Source organism: Perissodus microlepis, chromosome 7, assembly GCF_051167445.1.
Source record: "Perissodus microlepis isolate ML-2025 ecotype Zambia chromosome 7, ASM5116744v1, whole genome shotgun sequence".
Taxonomy (NCBI): Eukaryota; Metazoa; Chordata; class Actinopteri; order Cichliformes; family Cichlidae; genus Perissodus; species Perissodus microlepis.
The window spans coordinates 18,014,437-18,031,628 of NC_140467.1; the positions used below are offsets into that span (position 1 = coordinate 18,014,437).

The window sequence follows — 17,192 nt, forward strand, 5'->3', positions numbered from 1 at the left end:
TTGAAGAGATATGTATAAACTTTATTAATCCCACATCGGAGTTATTATAGTTTTGTATTTTGAAATTGTTTTTTGTCTTTTTTAGTTTAGTTTGAGTTAACCATGATAACCTTTTCCCACACTAAGAAAAATATATAAAAAAGATTTTTTTATATATACACAAAATGCAGTTGGAATAAAATATATTTTTAGCAGGTGTTTATCATGTGTGCATATTTTACAGTGTGAATTGTGTCGAGATGACGGACCTCAATAGCGCTCCGTCCTACACGGTGGCTGTAACAGTGTACTGCTGAAGGAGCTGCTCAGGGCCTCTACAGTCACATGGAGGGGGAGCGGCTGTTGCCCGCAATGGAGATTAGCTTGGCTAACGTCCTCCTCTTACCCACCTCCTCTGGTCCTCTACTCTAGGGGACTGGCTAGGACAGAGCTGGAGTGGCTGAGGCCATCAATGTGTCATAAACGGCACAATACATGTTTTGAAACATACAGCAATCCACACACGAATCAATATCAGAGGAATAAACCTCTTTTTTCCCCCATCTCTCAGTCTTAGATGTGCATTACTCACCACTCATTCTCTTTTTATGAATTTTTGCTTTTCCACTGAATTTTTCACTGAATATATGAATGCATGCCGTTGCCTGATGAGATGCATTTCTCTGTTCTCTTTAGATCGCTGACTCGCGGCTTCTGAAGTGCATGTTTTCTGTTCTGTTCTTTCAGTGTTTTTGTTTCGTCCTTTCTCCAGGAATTGTTTCCATAGTTCAGGAAACAGAAGGCATAGGATAACATTGTAGTGCAGCGCTCCTCTTTAATGGGCCTGTGCAATCTCTATAGTGCATCGTGTAAATGCACAATGAATGTCAGGTCAACATTTAGCAGTTTTTATGAGAGCAGTATAGGCGTAGGTGAGAAATTCCACTCTTCTTTTTCATCTGCTCATATTGAAACACGCTACCATTAATGTGAAGTGAAATCTGAAGTTGGTTTGTCTCCAGTTCAGACTGTGCCTGTTCACTTTGTAACAAAACAAAGCACAAAGGATTTACTCACTTCAGTCTACAGCTAGCAAATATTGATTTCTTTGAAAAATAGCTAAATGAAGCAATAGACGCCAAATGTTCTGAAATAATGTAACAGAACGTGGTTAGATGGTAATAACTGAATATATTCAGCATGATAACCTGATTACAAAGAGTTTAAATGTGGGCCGTGAGGAAGACAAAGAGGCGTGTCAGTGTTGTGCTATTTCACAATGTTAAGATTGTTTAATGTTAATTAAATGCCACACAGCTCATACATATGCATTTCCAGTGGCAGTGTGGGTAGTGTGAATGACAACCAGCAAAGCCTAGGCTGACGTTGCGCGTTAATACTTGGTTCAGTCGGTGATTCCTATTTTCATCTCTCTCACGGGGTGGCATTAATCAGCTTTGCTGGCTTCAACAACCTGTTAGCGTGTGAGTCACTATAAAATAAAAATGATGCGTGTGTGCGTGTGGCATTACAGAGTGAAGAACTTTGTGGCGATGAAGGTGGTGAAGAGCGCTCAGCATTACACAGAGACGGCCCTGGATGAGATCAAACTGCTGCGATGTGTGAGAATCTGATTAATTTGACATTTTTGCTTTTTTGGATTTTCTCATCTTAATTTTGTCTTTCCGTCTGTTCTTGCTTCTTATTATAACTCTGAGCGATTTTTGCATCCATTGCCATTTTTCCTCTTAGCTCCTGTCCTTACGTCACCCTTCCATTCTTTCCTTTGACTTTAAATATACACTTACAAGTTGTCTTGCATGATAGGTGAAGAAGTCAGGCCTCTTATAATCTGGTGTTCAGCAGCTTTATCTTCCACATCCATCTTTCCTGTCTTTTTTCTTTCCTCTGTTCACATTTGCTCGTGCTCGAGTATTTTTCCTTCTTTCCTATCTTCCAGGCCTTTTTCCTTTGTTTTTCTTCTCTCGTCATCCTCCTATTGTCAGGGTCATCCTCTTTTTGTCCCTCCTGACATGTTTACCATATCTCATTATCCGTCTTGTCCGGCAGGTGAGAGAGAGTGACCCCAGCGATCCCAATAAGGATATGGTGGTACAGCTGATAGATGACTTCAAGATTTCAGGAGTCAACGGGATACGTATCCTAATCAAGAAGTGTGCGTGTGCATGTTTGGATATATGGAAAGGACAGAGATGTGATGATGTGAGTCCTTAACTCCCAGTTGCAGACGTTTGTATGGTGTTTGAAGTGCTGGGTCATCACCTGCTGAAATGGATTATTAAATCCAACTACCAAGGTCTCCCGTTGCCGTGCGTCAAGAGTATTATCAGACAGGTGAGGACACACTCACACACACACACACACACACACACACACACACAAATAACAAATTGTATTTAAGAGCATAATAAAATGACTGAATATTTTACAAAATTTGGGTAAATTTATTACCAACACTGCAGTCCAGCATTTGCAAAAGTAACCCAATCAATCCTTGTTTCTCCAACAGCTGTTACTGCAGGTGTGAAGTTAATACCCATTGGTTGAGATGATCTTCTCAACCACCTCTATTTCTTAGATCTTGCTTCCAATGAGCCAGCTGATCTTTTGGTATTTTTTTTTAAGTGATCTTGAGTGATATGTAAAGAAATGAGACGTTTGCACAGTTTTGTATGTGTATTGTAATACAGAGACTTTACATGTGTTCTGTTTCTCTCCATAATTCATTTGGTGGTGCAGGTTAACATCATTTTCTAACTAATTTAGTTTCTGTGTCCCGGCCTGTCATATGTTGACTAATGAGGATTGAAGATGGTGGATAGAAAAGCAGTCACACAGCCAATTAATACACATTTGTGCTAATGTTCACTTCAAACGTTAATACCGCCGCCACTCTGAGAAGCGGGATGACAAACCAGCTGATCAGCTGAGCGTTTCAGTTGCTGCCAGGCTCTTGTAAGCTGAGCTGGAGATGAGTAGAAATTGAATGAGACTGTCCTTCACTTCAGTTTCAAAGCCTCAAAACAGAAACAATTGAAAGAAACACAAGAAAACATCAACAGTTTCTGTCCTCGCCGCCCTCGGAGAATGGAAAGCATCTAAAGAATGGTTGAGCTGACTAATAGAGAGAGTGAATGAAAGGGAGAGAGACACAGAAGATCTGAAAAGAGGCATGTTTGCATTTTTTGTGAATCCATGGTTAAACAAGAAGTATGAACATGATTACATGCCTCTGTGCTAAACAACCATGGCTAAAGGCATTATGGTTAAAGGTTGCTAGTTGCTTCGTTATATGTGCCGATCCTTCTCGTTCCAGGATATCGCAAACACCTTGAAAGAGTCTCTTCAGATTTAGTTCTCATATGTTTTTGATTCAAGGAAGAACAAAAATTGATGTAGGTGGTAAAAGAAGAAAAGTCAAGCTAACGCACCTCATGTTTTGGTCTCAACTAATTCTTCACATGCTAATTACGACTTATGGTAAAAGGATAAAGTCACCAAATCTCACTGGTCGGCGGAGGCATACAAATGTCTGTCTATCTGATGTGTCTGCAGGTCCTGCAGGGCTTGGACTACCTCCACACGAAGTGTAAAATCATCCACACAGACATAAAGCCGGAGAACATCCTGATGTGTGTAGATGACGTCTTTGTTAGGCGTATGGCCATGGAAGCAACTGAATGGCAGAAAGCTGGAGCTCCACCACCATCTGGATCAGCAGGTAGCGATACGTTTCATTCTCCACACATGCATTTTCAGAGAAAGGGTTATTTAAAGGGACCTTTGCTGCTGTGAGTAAGATATCATTAACAATATTTGGTCATCTTAAAATCTGGTATTTAAGTTACATCGGCCCATATTTTTTTCTTTCTAACATTTGTTGTGTGTACTTCTTTACTTATTTACGCTGTGCCCGACTCAGCCAGGTGTTGTGTTTGTAGTGTTCGCAAGACGTGTGTTGCCTATAGGAAAGTTGCAGAGTGCCCTGTCGCAGCTATCCCATGTCAGCACTCATAACATGGTTGGAGGGAGTTTCTTCCATCACTTCTTTAGTTTTTCATTGTCATTTAAAATCATAATACTGATAAATTAGCAAATAAATAATATCAGCTGTTGATACATCAGCACCTTGATTCTTTTTCAGGCTTTCTGTTGTACATTTGCTGCTCTGTTTGTTATGATTTATATATGTATTTATACATATTTATAATATATGCATGGAAACATATTTGCTACAAAAAATTTGTTCACATGCAAAATTGCCATCAGATTTACAACACATGCACACTGGAAAATGATCTTCTTACTGCCATGCATCCTGAATCAGTGTTTGTGCTTGCTGCTTTCAATCTGCATGCTATCTGAATACAGTCAGATCCTTATTTCTCTATATAAGGAAACACGTTTACCTTGAGGTGAAGTGGAGAGAGCAGTGACGATGTTGTTAGAGATAAGATTGCTAATGCAACAGTGAAGGAGAAAGTAAATAGTTTCCGAGGAGGAAGACAGAAAAAGGCCAACTTTTGAAAGTGTAAAAAAATTAAAATAAAAAGGAAAGATCAAGATAATGAGAATTCATAGGATGATGGAGCTTTGCTTCCCTTGAGACACTTACTGTGCCTTAAGTATAAAAAGGTTTAGAATCAGGTCTGTGTGAAATGTTTGTGTGCGCACTGTTAATAAGTTCCGGCCTAAATTAGAGCCATTGTCCTGTTGTGTGACCCAATTTGGGTCAAGCTTTAGGTGTCAGCCTCCCATTCGAATCTAGAATACTTTGACGGAGTTCATGGTGGACTCGGTGACTGAAAGGTTCCAAGGTTATATAGTTTCAGAACAAGCACAAATCACCACCCCTCCACCACCGTGCTTGACAGCTGGTGTGAGGTGATTGTGTCGATATGCTGTGTTTGTTTTTCACCAAACGTGGCCAAACCACTCCATTTTTGTCTTGTCTATCTAAAGGATATTGTTCCAGAAGTCTTTTGATTTGTTCAGATGCAACTTTGCAAACGTAAGCTGTGTTGGCATGTTCTTTTCAAAGGGAACACGACGTCTCATGGCAACTCTTCCAAACAAGCAATACTTTGTGTTTTTCTGTTGGTACTGTCATGCACTTTGACATTTACCATGCTAACTGAGATCTGCAGACTCTAAGTTGTAGCTCCTTGAGTTTATTGCAGTTTCTCTGAGCATTGCATGGTCTGACCTTGTGGTGAATTTTTGGATGTAATATGTTAACAGAACCCTGAATGCTCCACAACAGAAAACTGCCAAACCTCCTGTTTTTATAGATGGATGTTCACACTTGTAAGTGATCAGTTAATCAAGTGCATTTGATTCGCAGCACTGGGCAGGTACTTATCCTTTTCTAATGAAGCATTACGGGTGTACTTGGGGTTTCCTACATGACTGTAGCTACACTGTATTAACGTGACAGTGGTGTCAATTTTAAGCAAAAAATCAAATTCAGGTATCTCTCAAAAAATAACTGCACTGTGTTATACTTAAGTTTGTTTCCAAATGGTCGGGTATTTTATACGAAAATTGAAAAGAGAACAAAACCTAAAGGTTTTTGGGATATGTTTTTACCTCCTATCAGAAATAGCATGAGTAGGTCTGTTAGTTTACTGTATTCATATACACTTCTTACTTCTTTGTTATTACAGATTTCTCTTATGTTTAATGTTGACGTACTCGTACAAGAAGTGTCGATGTCTTGAGTTTCTTCTCACCTGCTTACCTTTACAGAGACATTTGTTGCTTTTTTTTTACCCATCTCTTGTCAAAAAGTTCTTCCACTTTAAAAAAAAAACCTAAAAGTTCTCAAAATTATTCCTGATGAACTCCACATGAACCCTGTCCCCTTGGTGAACCCCCTCTGAACTGTCAATTGCTTGCATCAGCCAACAGAGTCTTTTTGAGCCTCGGGGTAACAAGTTTTACTGCTTAGATTTCTACACGCGTGATGTCAGGCACAAAACCATCAACTGTCAAAACAAGAGCAAGTGCTCATAGTAACACACGCTGTCTCTGATTGAAGATAAGCAGTACATCATTTTTTTTTAAATTGACGTTAACATAAGTGAAGAAATAAGTGTAGACATGTGTTTTATAGTGAAATTTCATCTATTTCTGGTTCATGTGAGAAGAAATTTATTTTATTTATTTATGATTGCTATGGAGGACACGAATGCCAAAGTACTTTACACTGCTTGCGTTATGATAAGCTAACTTCAATTAGCAGCTCAGCATAGCTGCTAAGATAGGACTTAATAATAACTGAATAATTGAAGAAGAAGGCATTAAAAAAGAATAAAACATAAACATTATCAATACAGGAAGAGCGTGGAAAGTGATTTTTCTCGATTTGATAACAAGATTTACTTTTTTGTTTCTGAGTGTTTCAGGTTTTTAAATGACCATACATGCGGCGACATGCATGATTTGCACTCTTAACTCTTAAACCTCTGTCTCGGTTGTGTGACGGACTGATGACAGTGATGCTTGAAAGTGTCTGATTGCTATTTTTTGCTTTCTGTTTTATCAGTTAGCACTGCCCCCCAGCTCAAACCGGTGAGTACAACAGATGTGAGTATGAAATGGGACACACACACACACACACACACACACACACACACACACAGACACAGACACACACAGACACGCACAGCACAATATTAAAAAGCAACGCACTAATTGTCTCATTTAGAGTTATTTACCTGTAGCTAGTAGTCTGTTGTTCCATATAAGGCAGGATAAGCTATATTGCCAAAAGTATTTACTGGGCTGCCTTCACAGACTTGAGTGACATCCCATTCTTAATCTATAGGCTTTAATATAATGTCGGGCCAACCTTTGCAGGTATAGCAGCTTCAACTCTTCTGGGCAGGTTTTCCACAAAGTCTTGGAGTGTGTTTATGGGAATTTTTGACCATTCTTCCAGAAGCACATCAGGTCAGGTCAGACACCGATGTTGGACGAGAAGGCCTGGATCATCTTTTCTGCTCTAATTCTTTCCAAAGGTGTTCTGTTGGGTTGTGCTCAGCATTTTGTGTTGGCCAGTCAAGTTCTTCCACACCATCCGTGTATTCATGCGGCCATGTGGTAACAGGAAGGGGCCATCCCTAAACTGTTCCCACAAAGCTGGGAGCATGAAATTGTTTCAAATGTCTTGGTATGCTGAAGCATTAAGAGTTCCTTTCAGTGGAATTCAGGGACCGAGCCCAACTCCTGAAAAACACCCCCACACCATAATCCCCCCTCCACCAAACAATGCAGTCAGACAAGTACCGTTCCCCTGGCAACCACCAAACCCAGATTGCTGATCGCTAGATGGAGAAATGTGGTTCGTCACTGGAGAGAACCCATCTCCACTGTTCTAGAGTCCAGTGGCAGCGTGCTTTACACCACTGCATTCGGCACTTTGAATTGCATGGAAACCCCACAAAGCTCTCAGTGCTCTGTTGTCGAGCTAATCTGAAGGCCACATGAAGTTTGGAGGTCTATAGTTATTGACTCTGAGTTGCTGTTGTTCCCAATCATTTCCACTTTGCTATAATAACACTAACAGCCAACTGTGGAATATTTAGAAGTGAGGAAATTTCACGACTGGACTTGTTGCACAGGTGGTGTCCTATCATTCCCCGAGGTCCTGAGAGTGACCCAGTCTTTCACAAATGTTTGTAGAAGCAGTCTGCATGCCTAGCTGTTTGATTATATACACCTGTGGCCATGGAAGTGATTGAAACACCTGAATTCAATAATTTGGAAAGGTGAGTGAATGCTTTTGGCAACATAGTGTATGTGTGACACACTCACCAGTCACACAGTCCTGCCCCTGATAAATGATTTAGATATTATAATTTAAGGCTAAACTAACATTGGAACAAATAAAAACAGAAATGTAAGTATATATAACTAAACAGCAAAAATGTAACTGAAAGATGTAAAACTATTGTCTAAGCTGAGTGGAACTTTAAAGAGTTGAAGCTCAGAGGATATTAAAATTTGAAATGGAAAGCACAAAACTGCAGCTCTGATGCTCGGTTCAGTGAACATCTATAACATATAAATGAAAACACAACACTCAAAAGTATCAAAACCTTTTCTTATTTCTTTGTTTTCCCTTTTCACTGACTTTCTCTCCCTCTTTTGTGGTTTTCTTTTCTTTTTTTGCCCCTCAGGTTGGAAAGATCTCCAAGAACAAGAAGAAGAAGCTGAAAAAGAAACAGAAGCGGCAAGCCGAGCTTCTGGAAAGGCGAATGCTGGAGATTGAAGCCCTGGAGAGGGAGGCAGAGAGGAGGGAAGAGAAGGCCAAAGAAGGAGGGGAGAAGGCGACGCTCGACCGCAACCTGCCTTCACCGCTGCAGCCGCCGCAACCGCCTCCGGGCCACAGCACGTCCCTGGGAGACAGCGACGATGACGACGACGATGAGGAGGACGGAGAGGACGAGGAGGAGGAGGAGGGAGGAGAGAGGCCCATCAGGCTGACTAATCATACATGTGAGTCATGACTGCAGGGTGACTGTGAAGATAAGCAATTTTACTACATTCAGACATTTGTGAATCAATCAGTAGTGCTTCAGCGTGTCAGATATGACTCAGGTGTTTTGATCATTTATAATTGTAATTGTTTGGAATAGAAAAATGCATAAAGGCACTTTTCTCATTATAATTATCAAAAGTACATAAATACACCTGTTATTATCATGTTATATGCATTCTTATATCCCGCTCCTCCTTCAAAAAGGTTACCACGACTACGGTCCACCAGAAAAAAACTCAAATACCAGTTGGCGACATCTTCGGCTCATTTACATTCCCTGTCACGTCTGCTTAATGTTTGTTTGGTGGTTTCCTGTGATCCTGTAGGCTATTTATAGGCTGTGTAAATTAGTTTGCTACTTGCAGCGAATCTGCTGCATTGCCTCCTCACAGCCTGTTTTTCGGCGCTCTGAATCATCACCAGCATTTCAGATTTCAGATGAACTTAATTTGTCACTTTGTCTCAATTTAAGTGAGACAACTTGGCAAATGAGTCTGATTATCAGGCGGGCTTGAATGCTGCAAAAAATAAAACACTGTTAATCGGAAGCCTGAAGACAAGCTGCAGAAAGTCGAACATATATTGTTCTCCGCGTCCGATAACTGTTCCTTATCTGTTAGTTATCTCTTATTTGGACTCCATTTCCTGCAGCCCGGGGATGTAATGCAACGTTCTGGTTGCATTTATTGTTTCCAATCAAATACACTGAGGGAAAAGTGAGCGATTAATTAAAAAAACTGTATTCAGGTTGTGAATAGCTAGAAGGTGAGTTATCCCAGAGCAGATCTTGGCTTTGACAGATCTGCGTCACGTGTGAGTATTTGTATGGTTTTGGTTTTAGTCTGTCTGTGAATGAATAGGATGTGGATTGGCTCCAATCACTCAACCCACGCTAGTCCTGCTGTGTATGGAAGCCTCGGCTGATTCACGAGAGGGAAAAAAAAAGAAAGAAAGAAAGAAAAACGTCTTTCTCCGTCTCCCTCCTCCACCCTCTGTCTCTGCACCTTCCGCCTCTTTCATTCTTGTATTCTCGCTTTGCTACCTTCACTCCGATCTTTCTTCTCTTTTCATGCTCCTTTTCTCTCTGCCTACATCTTGTCTGATTCCACTTACTGTACATCTTCCTCCCGCCCACCAACTGTCTATAATGTTTTCCTTTTTTCTCCATGTTAGGTGCAGCACCTCCCCAGGAGCAGAGTGAGGCAACCCACATCACAGATGATGACCCTGATGAGGAGGCGGAGGAAGAAGAAGAGGAGCTTACGCCTGTCGCTGAAAAAGATGCCCCTATTCCCCCCGCCTCAGAGGAAGGCAGCGGAGATCCAACACAAGCAGAGGTTGAGCCAGAAGAGGCAGAGGAGGAAGAGGGATTAAAAGGGACAGAGAATGAGAATGAGGAGGAGGAAACAGAAGAGAAGGTAGCAGAAGAAGAAGAGGAGGAGGAGGAAGAGGAGGAAGAAGAAGAAGACGAAGAAGAAGAAGAGGAGGAGGAGGATAAAGAGACAGAGGAGCCAAAGAGTGAGAGCAAAACAGAGCAGGAGGTGGTGGTGGTGGTGGAAGAAGAGGTTTCAAAGAAGCAAGAGGGGGAGGAGGAGGACGAAGAAGAGGAGGAGGAGGAAGAGGAGGAGGAAGAGGAGGATGATGACACGACTACTGACCTCCTCACAGATAACACCTCCCCCATCAAACCCCACATCAATAAAACCAATTCGGTCAAAACCAACGGCCATGTTTTGTTAGGCTCTGAGGGACTGAAACCAAACCCAGGCACGCCTCCGCCTCCTTCCCCCACCCCAGAGCCTCTTCTCTGCCCCCTGGTGGAGTCTGAGCTCAGCTACACAGACAGGGACAACTCTCTGAGCTCTGGTTATGAGATGTATAACGGCGAGCTTGGAGAGCCAGGACTCACCAATGGCTCCAGTGAGCGGCATCTAGGTACAATTCCCATTTTTCCCGACTTGCCTCTGGATCCCGAGCCGGGAAACACCATTTGTGTCGGTACGGCAGACATTGAAGCAGGACCTTCACCCAACAGCCCCACTGCAGACCGCAGTCGCACCGTGTCCTCCTCGAGCACGGGAGACACACCGAAAGGTAAGATAGGATTACAGCAATTTCAAAACTCAGACTTTAATACTGAGCATGTAAACGACGATGGCTGAAAAATAGTACAGATTTTAATGATAGTGGGTGTAGCAACCATCCGTTGCAGGTATAACATGAAAATTAATATGCCAGATGTGATCAAATTAAAAATGTCAGTAACTGTTTTGTGATGGAGTGATGGGCTAAAACACTGTGACCACCGCCCACTAATGCACTGTCCACTCCAATCTCTCTCACCCATTGACTCATGCACACCTCTGTCATGTGAAGCACTGAGACATTAGCTCGCATCACCCGCAAAAAAGAGACCAATGACGTTTGGAAATTGTCACAAAGCTTTACTCTTACACTGCTCCAAATGCTTCGATAGGTGTGCGACCTGACAAAGACACTCACTAAACATTATTAAAGTGGCTCTTGAGATAATTATGACCAGATGAGTTGGACTTTGTTGCTGATTAATGGTTTATCTCTATTTAAACCACTGATGGTCAGGGGTACTCCACAAGAACTGGAGTCAACATCTGGGAACAACAACAAAGTTGCTCTCAACTAAGCTGGATTGGTTTAGTTCATCAGACTCCCCAATAGCTCCAGCACAGAGAGACACCAGCCAAGCAATCTCCTTACAACACAACCATCAAATCAAACAACTGTCTAAGAGTTCATTTTAAAGTTTTACCCATTGTTGTGTAAGCACTGTGACAATTCACCACATCGGTGTACGTATTAACACAGCACTTCAACATAAGACAATTACTAAAGCACATCGACAGTAGCACTAATTCATTTTATTCATTTCTGCCTCAGTTTGAAACTCATAAAAAAGCCATTTAATGTTTTTTTTTAATCTGATTTTACTGGTTATTCATGCTATTTGCTTTAGCAGTAAATTCATTTCCCCCATAGCCTGGTGCAAAACTGTTTATTTGAGTTAGTGTTCTTGCTTTGGGTAATAAAAAAGTCCTGACTGGTAAAATAACATTGTTTGTCTGAGCTGAAAGAATACATTTTTATTTCTTTTTTAATACAATATACCATTTACAATTTCTCCTGCTACCACCATTTTTCTTGTTATACAGTCTTGTTATTCACCTCAACAGTGGTTAAAACATTTCAAGCCATCAATACATATGTTTTAGTTCTTGTGCCTCAGAGTTTCTACCATTATTTATTGTTAGGGAACATACAACAGGTAGTATAGCTCATAGAGTTGAAGAAAGGAACCTATATCCCTCTGCTATTGCAGAGGCCTGGGTTCAGCTATGCTCTGGGCATTTCCTACAGCTCTCTCCTCCAGCTTTCCTGTCTACTCTCAACTGTCCCATCACAATAAAAGCTCAAAAGGCCCCCAGAAACACTCAAACATTATTTAAGATCTCACTGAAGTGATTGTCTGAAGTCCTTGTTGTGATTCAGTATCACCAGTTGGCTCTAAACTTTTACTTTAATTACAGGATTTATCTCCAACTTCAAACAAGTCCAAGTCTGAGTAAACTTTGTGCAGTGCAGTGGTTCTAACTACACAACAAATTTAAACTCATTATTATGAACCGTTATCATAAGCTCTTATTGTAGTTGCTTTTGAAGTGTTACTGTTGTCCCATCTTGTTTTTTCATAAACTTTTTATTTTATTTTAGCATATTTGAAATATCACAGCATGATTTTTATATGTAAAATAAACATTATATAACATTCAAACTAAAAATAATATTAATAATAAAAAGTGGAATTTCAATCATTTATTGATCCATTTAAAATATTCCTTCTAAAAGTATATTTTAATATTTAACTTTGAAGCCTAGCAGTGTGTAAAAATAATATCCTGAAATATTAAAAAAAAAAAAACTGAGCCAATACTACGTGTCAGTTATTTTCATCTGCATTAATCTGATTGCCTTCATATAGTATTGACACGATTTTGTTTTGCTGGACTTCCTCTCAACATTAATTATAAATTTTAATTAAAAATTGAGACCGGCATCTTATGTACTTTTATAGATCGCCCTAACATGAATAACCACTGCTGTGTTTCGATTTTACCTTCTATTATGTTATTACTATGTAGTATAATATTGTTTCTCATTATTACATTTTAGTGTCCAAATACATTTAGGGTTTTATTTTTTGACCTAACATCCACCTACAGCCTTCTTTTTAGTATCAGTAAATGAATTAAGGTGCCAAATTTCTCATCACATTACTTCTTTACATGGCTTTGTGATACTGTCAGTGGATGCTCATGTAACTTGATGACTGGCGCGATTTCCAGAGAAAAACCTGAAATGATCCTTGTTTTAAATGCACGCCTATTCGAACATTACAATGTATAAACGCTGTCTCTTACTGTATGTGTTAATCCTGCGCTGTCCCATTATGTCCCCTGACAGTCAGAGCCAGAGCTGCAGATCTTCTGATCAACCCTCTAGATCCGCGCAACGCAGACTCTATTCGAGTCAAAATCGCTGATCTTGGAAATGCATGCTGGGTGGTAAGAAAGCAGCTGGAGTTTGATATTATTTCATTTTGACTATTTTTAAACAGTGAAAGGTGAAGCCTTTTATGTTCTGTTGAAAACAAAAAGAATAATGAGTTGTACAGAGGCTGTAACCAGAGGTGACCACAGGTGCATTATGCTGTAGTTTTTAAAGACATAATAGCTCACATTCATACTCAGAGAGGCCTGAGAGTTTCTGGAGGTGCGTTCTGTGTACCCTGTATAAATGATTGTTATTCACTGTAAGAATTCATATTTGAAACCTGTGTAGGCGGGCAAGTCGCCACAGGTTGCACAGGTCCAGATATTTTAATGAGGTTTAGAGAGGAAAACAAGAAGCAGCATAACATCAAACTCTGAGTTTCCTTCAGTGGTCCAATTACAGCTCTGCTTTCAGCAGGCTTTTTTTTTTTTTTTGTGCTGCAGCCATTATTAGAGACCGGCTGTTGAAACGAATGTACTGGCAGGAGGCGCCTTCCAGCAGCTAACGCCGCTAGAACCTATCGTTCAGATGCGCTAATCTGATCCCAAATCCTGCGCACAACAATTACACACAGTCTCACAAAACAACAGATGAAAGTGTAAATAAAAGCACCCCACACATGTCTAGATCGAGCCTGTAACACACACTGAGCCAGCTGCACTCGGCAAGGCAGGACTGCACGGAGAATTTAACAGGGTTTGGTTTCCAAAGATGAAACACAAGTGTCAAGATGTAAGACGGGGACTATGTTTTATTGATAGATCCTAATTAAATTTTTTAGTAACAAATATCCTTCCTCTCCTCTTATTTCGCGGACAGCATAAGCACTTTACAGAGGACATCCAGACGAGGCAGTACCGCTCCATCGAAGTCCTAATAGGAGCGGGTTACAGCACTCCTGCTGACATCTGGAGCACCGCCTGCATGGTGAGGAGAACACACATGAATAACATTGTTACATACATATATGCAGCTGTACTAGTTTGCAGTCAGTCGTTGAGAGGCGTACTCAGTTTGTCCTCCTGTAGGCATTTGAGCTGGCCACTGGAGATTACCTGTTTGAGCCTCACTCTGGAGAAGACTACTCCCGCGATGAGGGTGAGTATTTCAATCTTTATGGCACAAACTGTTTTATTTCCAAATATAGGAGCAGCAGCTTCCACTGGAGAATTAATGCTGAATATTTTTAATCTTAAAACTTTAAACTGGATGTTTAGTGTTGGAGATGTTCGGTGCAAAGTGTTTAAACTGTTTGATATTACTGCATAAATAATTAGCTTCACAGTTTTTCTCCACTATTTGATCAACTTTATATAGAAATGTAAAACTGATTTTAAAATAAAACTGAAATCATAAAAGGACGAATAGAATAAATAATTGAAAAAGACTTGAAAAATATACTTTTGTTTATCCCTATGCAATAATGTTGGGGCTTTTGTGTCTTATCGGATAATGGAGAAAAGCTGTAATTTAAAAAAGGTAGTTTGTATTGTTAGCGCTTAAAAAAAAAGCCAAAATCAGTTTAGTTTAAAGTTTAGTCAACCCCTCTCCCCACATCCTTCTATCCACTTTAAATTCTGTCCCTTGAATCTGCTGCTGTGCCTCCACACATCCACACCAAGCCCACACTTCAAACCTTAGCCCAACATTAGCCAAGTGTCCTGTGAGATTACGTGTATCTGTTTTCTGGTCTTTCTCCATCCTTTGCATGTGGACTCCAGTCATTAATCATACTAATTCTTCTAAATGTTATGTCTCGCGAAAACATGTCACATTACCAAACTGTGCAGCTTCACCCCCACATTTCTCTTTATCACTTCCCCTCATCTGATCTGTCTCAGCTCATTGTGCTGTGTTTTCGGGGGGGGGGGTGCTTTTTCCCCTCAGAGCATGTGACACACAGTTAGCTCCCTGCTTCCTGTTCTGCACAGGCAATAAGCCAGGGTCAGTTTTATTCTGGCATGCTTATTTACAGAGGGTCACCTTTGATCTCCCACTACTGAGGCCAGATTGAAAATCCAGTTCGTTCAGATCTGAATCTAAATACATGTCACTTTATTCATTTCATTTCCTCACCTGTGGAGGCACAGCTCACTAACACACGCTGTTTCCTTTACTGTCTGACTCTTTTTTTTTCCCCTCCCTCTCTTTATCCCTTCCTTATGCCCCCCCCCTGTCTTTTTATACCTCACACTTCCTTTTTTTTCAATGTTTTGTACCTGTAATTGTCCCTTTTTTGTATCTACAATGTTCTTACACTGTGTTTCATCCTTCTTTCGATTAATTCTACCGTCTTTGGCTTTACTCTTTTTGTATTTCTATTTCTTTGTCAACATTTCCTGCCCCCTTCCTCTTCTTTTTCTTTTTCTCTCTCCCTTCTCCCTCCTCCGACCTGCCTCTCTCCTCCATAGACCACATAGCCCACATCATAGAGCTGCTGGGCTGTATTCCGAGGCACTTTGCGCTCTCCGGAAAATATTCCCGGGAGTTCTTCAACAGAAGAGGTAGTGCTGGCCAGAGAGCTGGTGGGACTGGGACACACGGATGTCTGAGAGGGACAGAAATTATGCACTGGCAGACCGTTTTAAAATCAGATTTGAAAGTATGATTAAAACATCGAGAACAAGCTTCTCACTGCATTACCAATCGGTCTCTAAGCGCGTCTGCGGTGTACCCCAAGGCATCAGTGTGTGTCGGTACCATTCAGCCAGTGTATGTGCGTGTTGATGTGTGTGCATGCCGTAATGCTGAACCGTGCTTGTTCCCTCTGTGACGTATGTGGTGGTGGGCAGACCACATCGCTCTGATCATGGAGCTCCTTGGGAAGGTCCCACGCAAAGTGGTCGCTGCTGGGAAGTACAGCCGAGAGTTTTTCACCAAGAAAGGTAAACGACTCCGTGGTTGATGACTGGTTAAGGGTAGTGTGAGCCAAAGGGACAGCGGTAGTGTGTCAGGAGCTGGGCTGTTATAGTTAGCTAAACCAACAGATGTGAAAAAAGTAACAACTAAAAGAAAACTAAAATGATTATCTTTTTTTTAAATAACTAAACTAAAACAGAGTTAAACAGGAAATGACCTTACCTTTAGTCTCTGTCAGTGTGGTCAAATTTGTCAACCCAGCAAACATCAGGAGGCATTGATTTGTCTGTTTATTAAGACTGACACATCTGTATGGCATTAAATGTTGTGCTGCCTGTTCTGAACTTCATAAATGTCGACTCAGCAAATACTCCAAATAAATAAAACTATTCATTTAAAACTGAAATGAGCAAACCCGAACCCTCGAAACAAGCAAAAGTAAAATGAATTGACAATAAAACATCAAAATGAAGTGATTTTCAAAGCAGATAAAATAAACAAATGTGTGCAATAAATATATTTTAAACACTGCCGGATTCTATTAAGTTTCCATAACTTAATAACAAAATAAAAAGGATTTTAAAAGCACTTCTAGAAAACTCCACATGCGCATTTAATAGGAAAAATATCTGTTAAGAATCACTTCTGATCTCTGCTAGTCAGTAAAATTCATACAGAAGGTGATCACTGTCAAGGAGATCGGGTGTTGAATATTTAAATTAACTAAATATCTGTAAATTATAAGTTATTATTAACCAGACTGATAAATGTAAGCTTGCTATAATTACCTCTGATTTCAAATCTATGTCACACTTTGATATTTCACATCTCTATTTCAGTTTTTTTTCCCCATGGCACAGACAACACAGTGACATATTTTTATTATATATCCCTACCAACAAATAAGTTTTATACCCTTTGTAAATTCCAAAAGAAACAGTTAAATGTGTTTAATCAGTGCCTCCTATATATCAAAGTTAGGATTAATAGTTTACAGGTTTATGACCAGGTAAAGCCAGTTAAACTAGTAGCAATGACAGTGCATAAGGCTTCTCTCTAGTATGTCATGCACCTCTCTGACCCTACTCACCTGTGAGCATGGTAAGTTCATGGACCTGTGATTGATACAGCTGATAACCCTTGCAATCTCTCACTCATTCTCTTTTTAGTTTCGCTCCATCTCGTTTTCCTTTCTGCTCAT

General features: G+C 40.5%; 1 protein-coding gene across 7 annotated transcripts in view; it reads left to right on the top strand.

The window, feature by feature from the left end:
* srpk2 (SRSF protein kinase 2) overlaps positions 1–17,192 on the top strand; it is a 76,181-nt gene that overhangs the window by 53,867 nt on the left and 5,122 nt on the right. For 2 of the 7 annotated variants that reach the window (XM_084933929.1, XM_084933931.1), the window contains 12 exons: positions 1,514–1,601; positions 2,050–2,137; positions 2,228–2,334; positions 3,556–3,721; positions 6,548–6,588; positions 8,184–8,502; positions 9,719–10,639; positions 13,043–13,143; positions 13,952–14,059; positions 14,161–14,230; positions 15,544–15,636; positions 15,925–16,017. In XM_084933929.1, coding sequence (XP_084790055.1) covers positions 1,514–1,601; positions 2,050–2,137; positions 2,228–2,334; positions 3,556–3,721; positions 6,548–6,588; positions 8,184–8,502; positions 9,719–10,639; positions 13,043–13,143; positions 13,952–14,059; positions 14,161–14,230; positions 15,544–15,636; positions 15,925–16,017 — 2,195 coding nt within the window. The remainder of the gene's footprint in view (positions 1–1,513; positions 1,602–2,049; positions 2,138–2,227; positions 2,335–3,555; positions 3,722–6,547; positions 6,589–8,183; positions 8,503–9,718; positions 10,640–13,042; positions 13,144–13,951; positions 14,060–14,160; positions 14,231–15,543; positions 15,637–15,924; positions 16,018–17,192) is intronic. The other 5 variants (XM_084933930.1, XM_084933933.1, XM_084933934.1 and 2 more) reach the window with 5 other exon arrangements.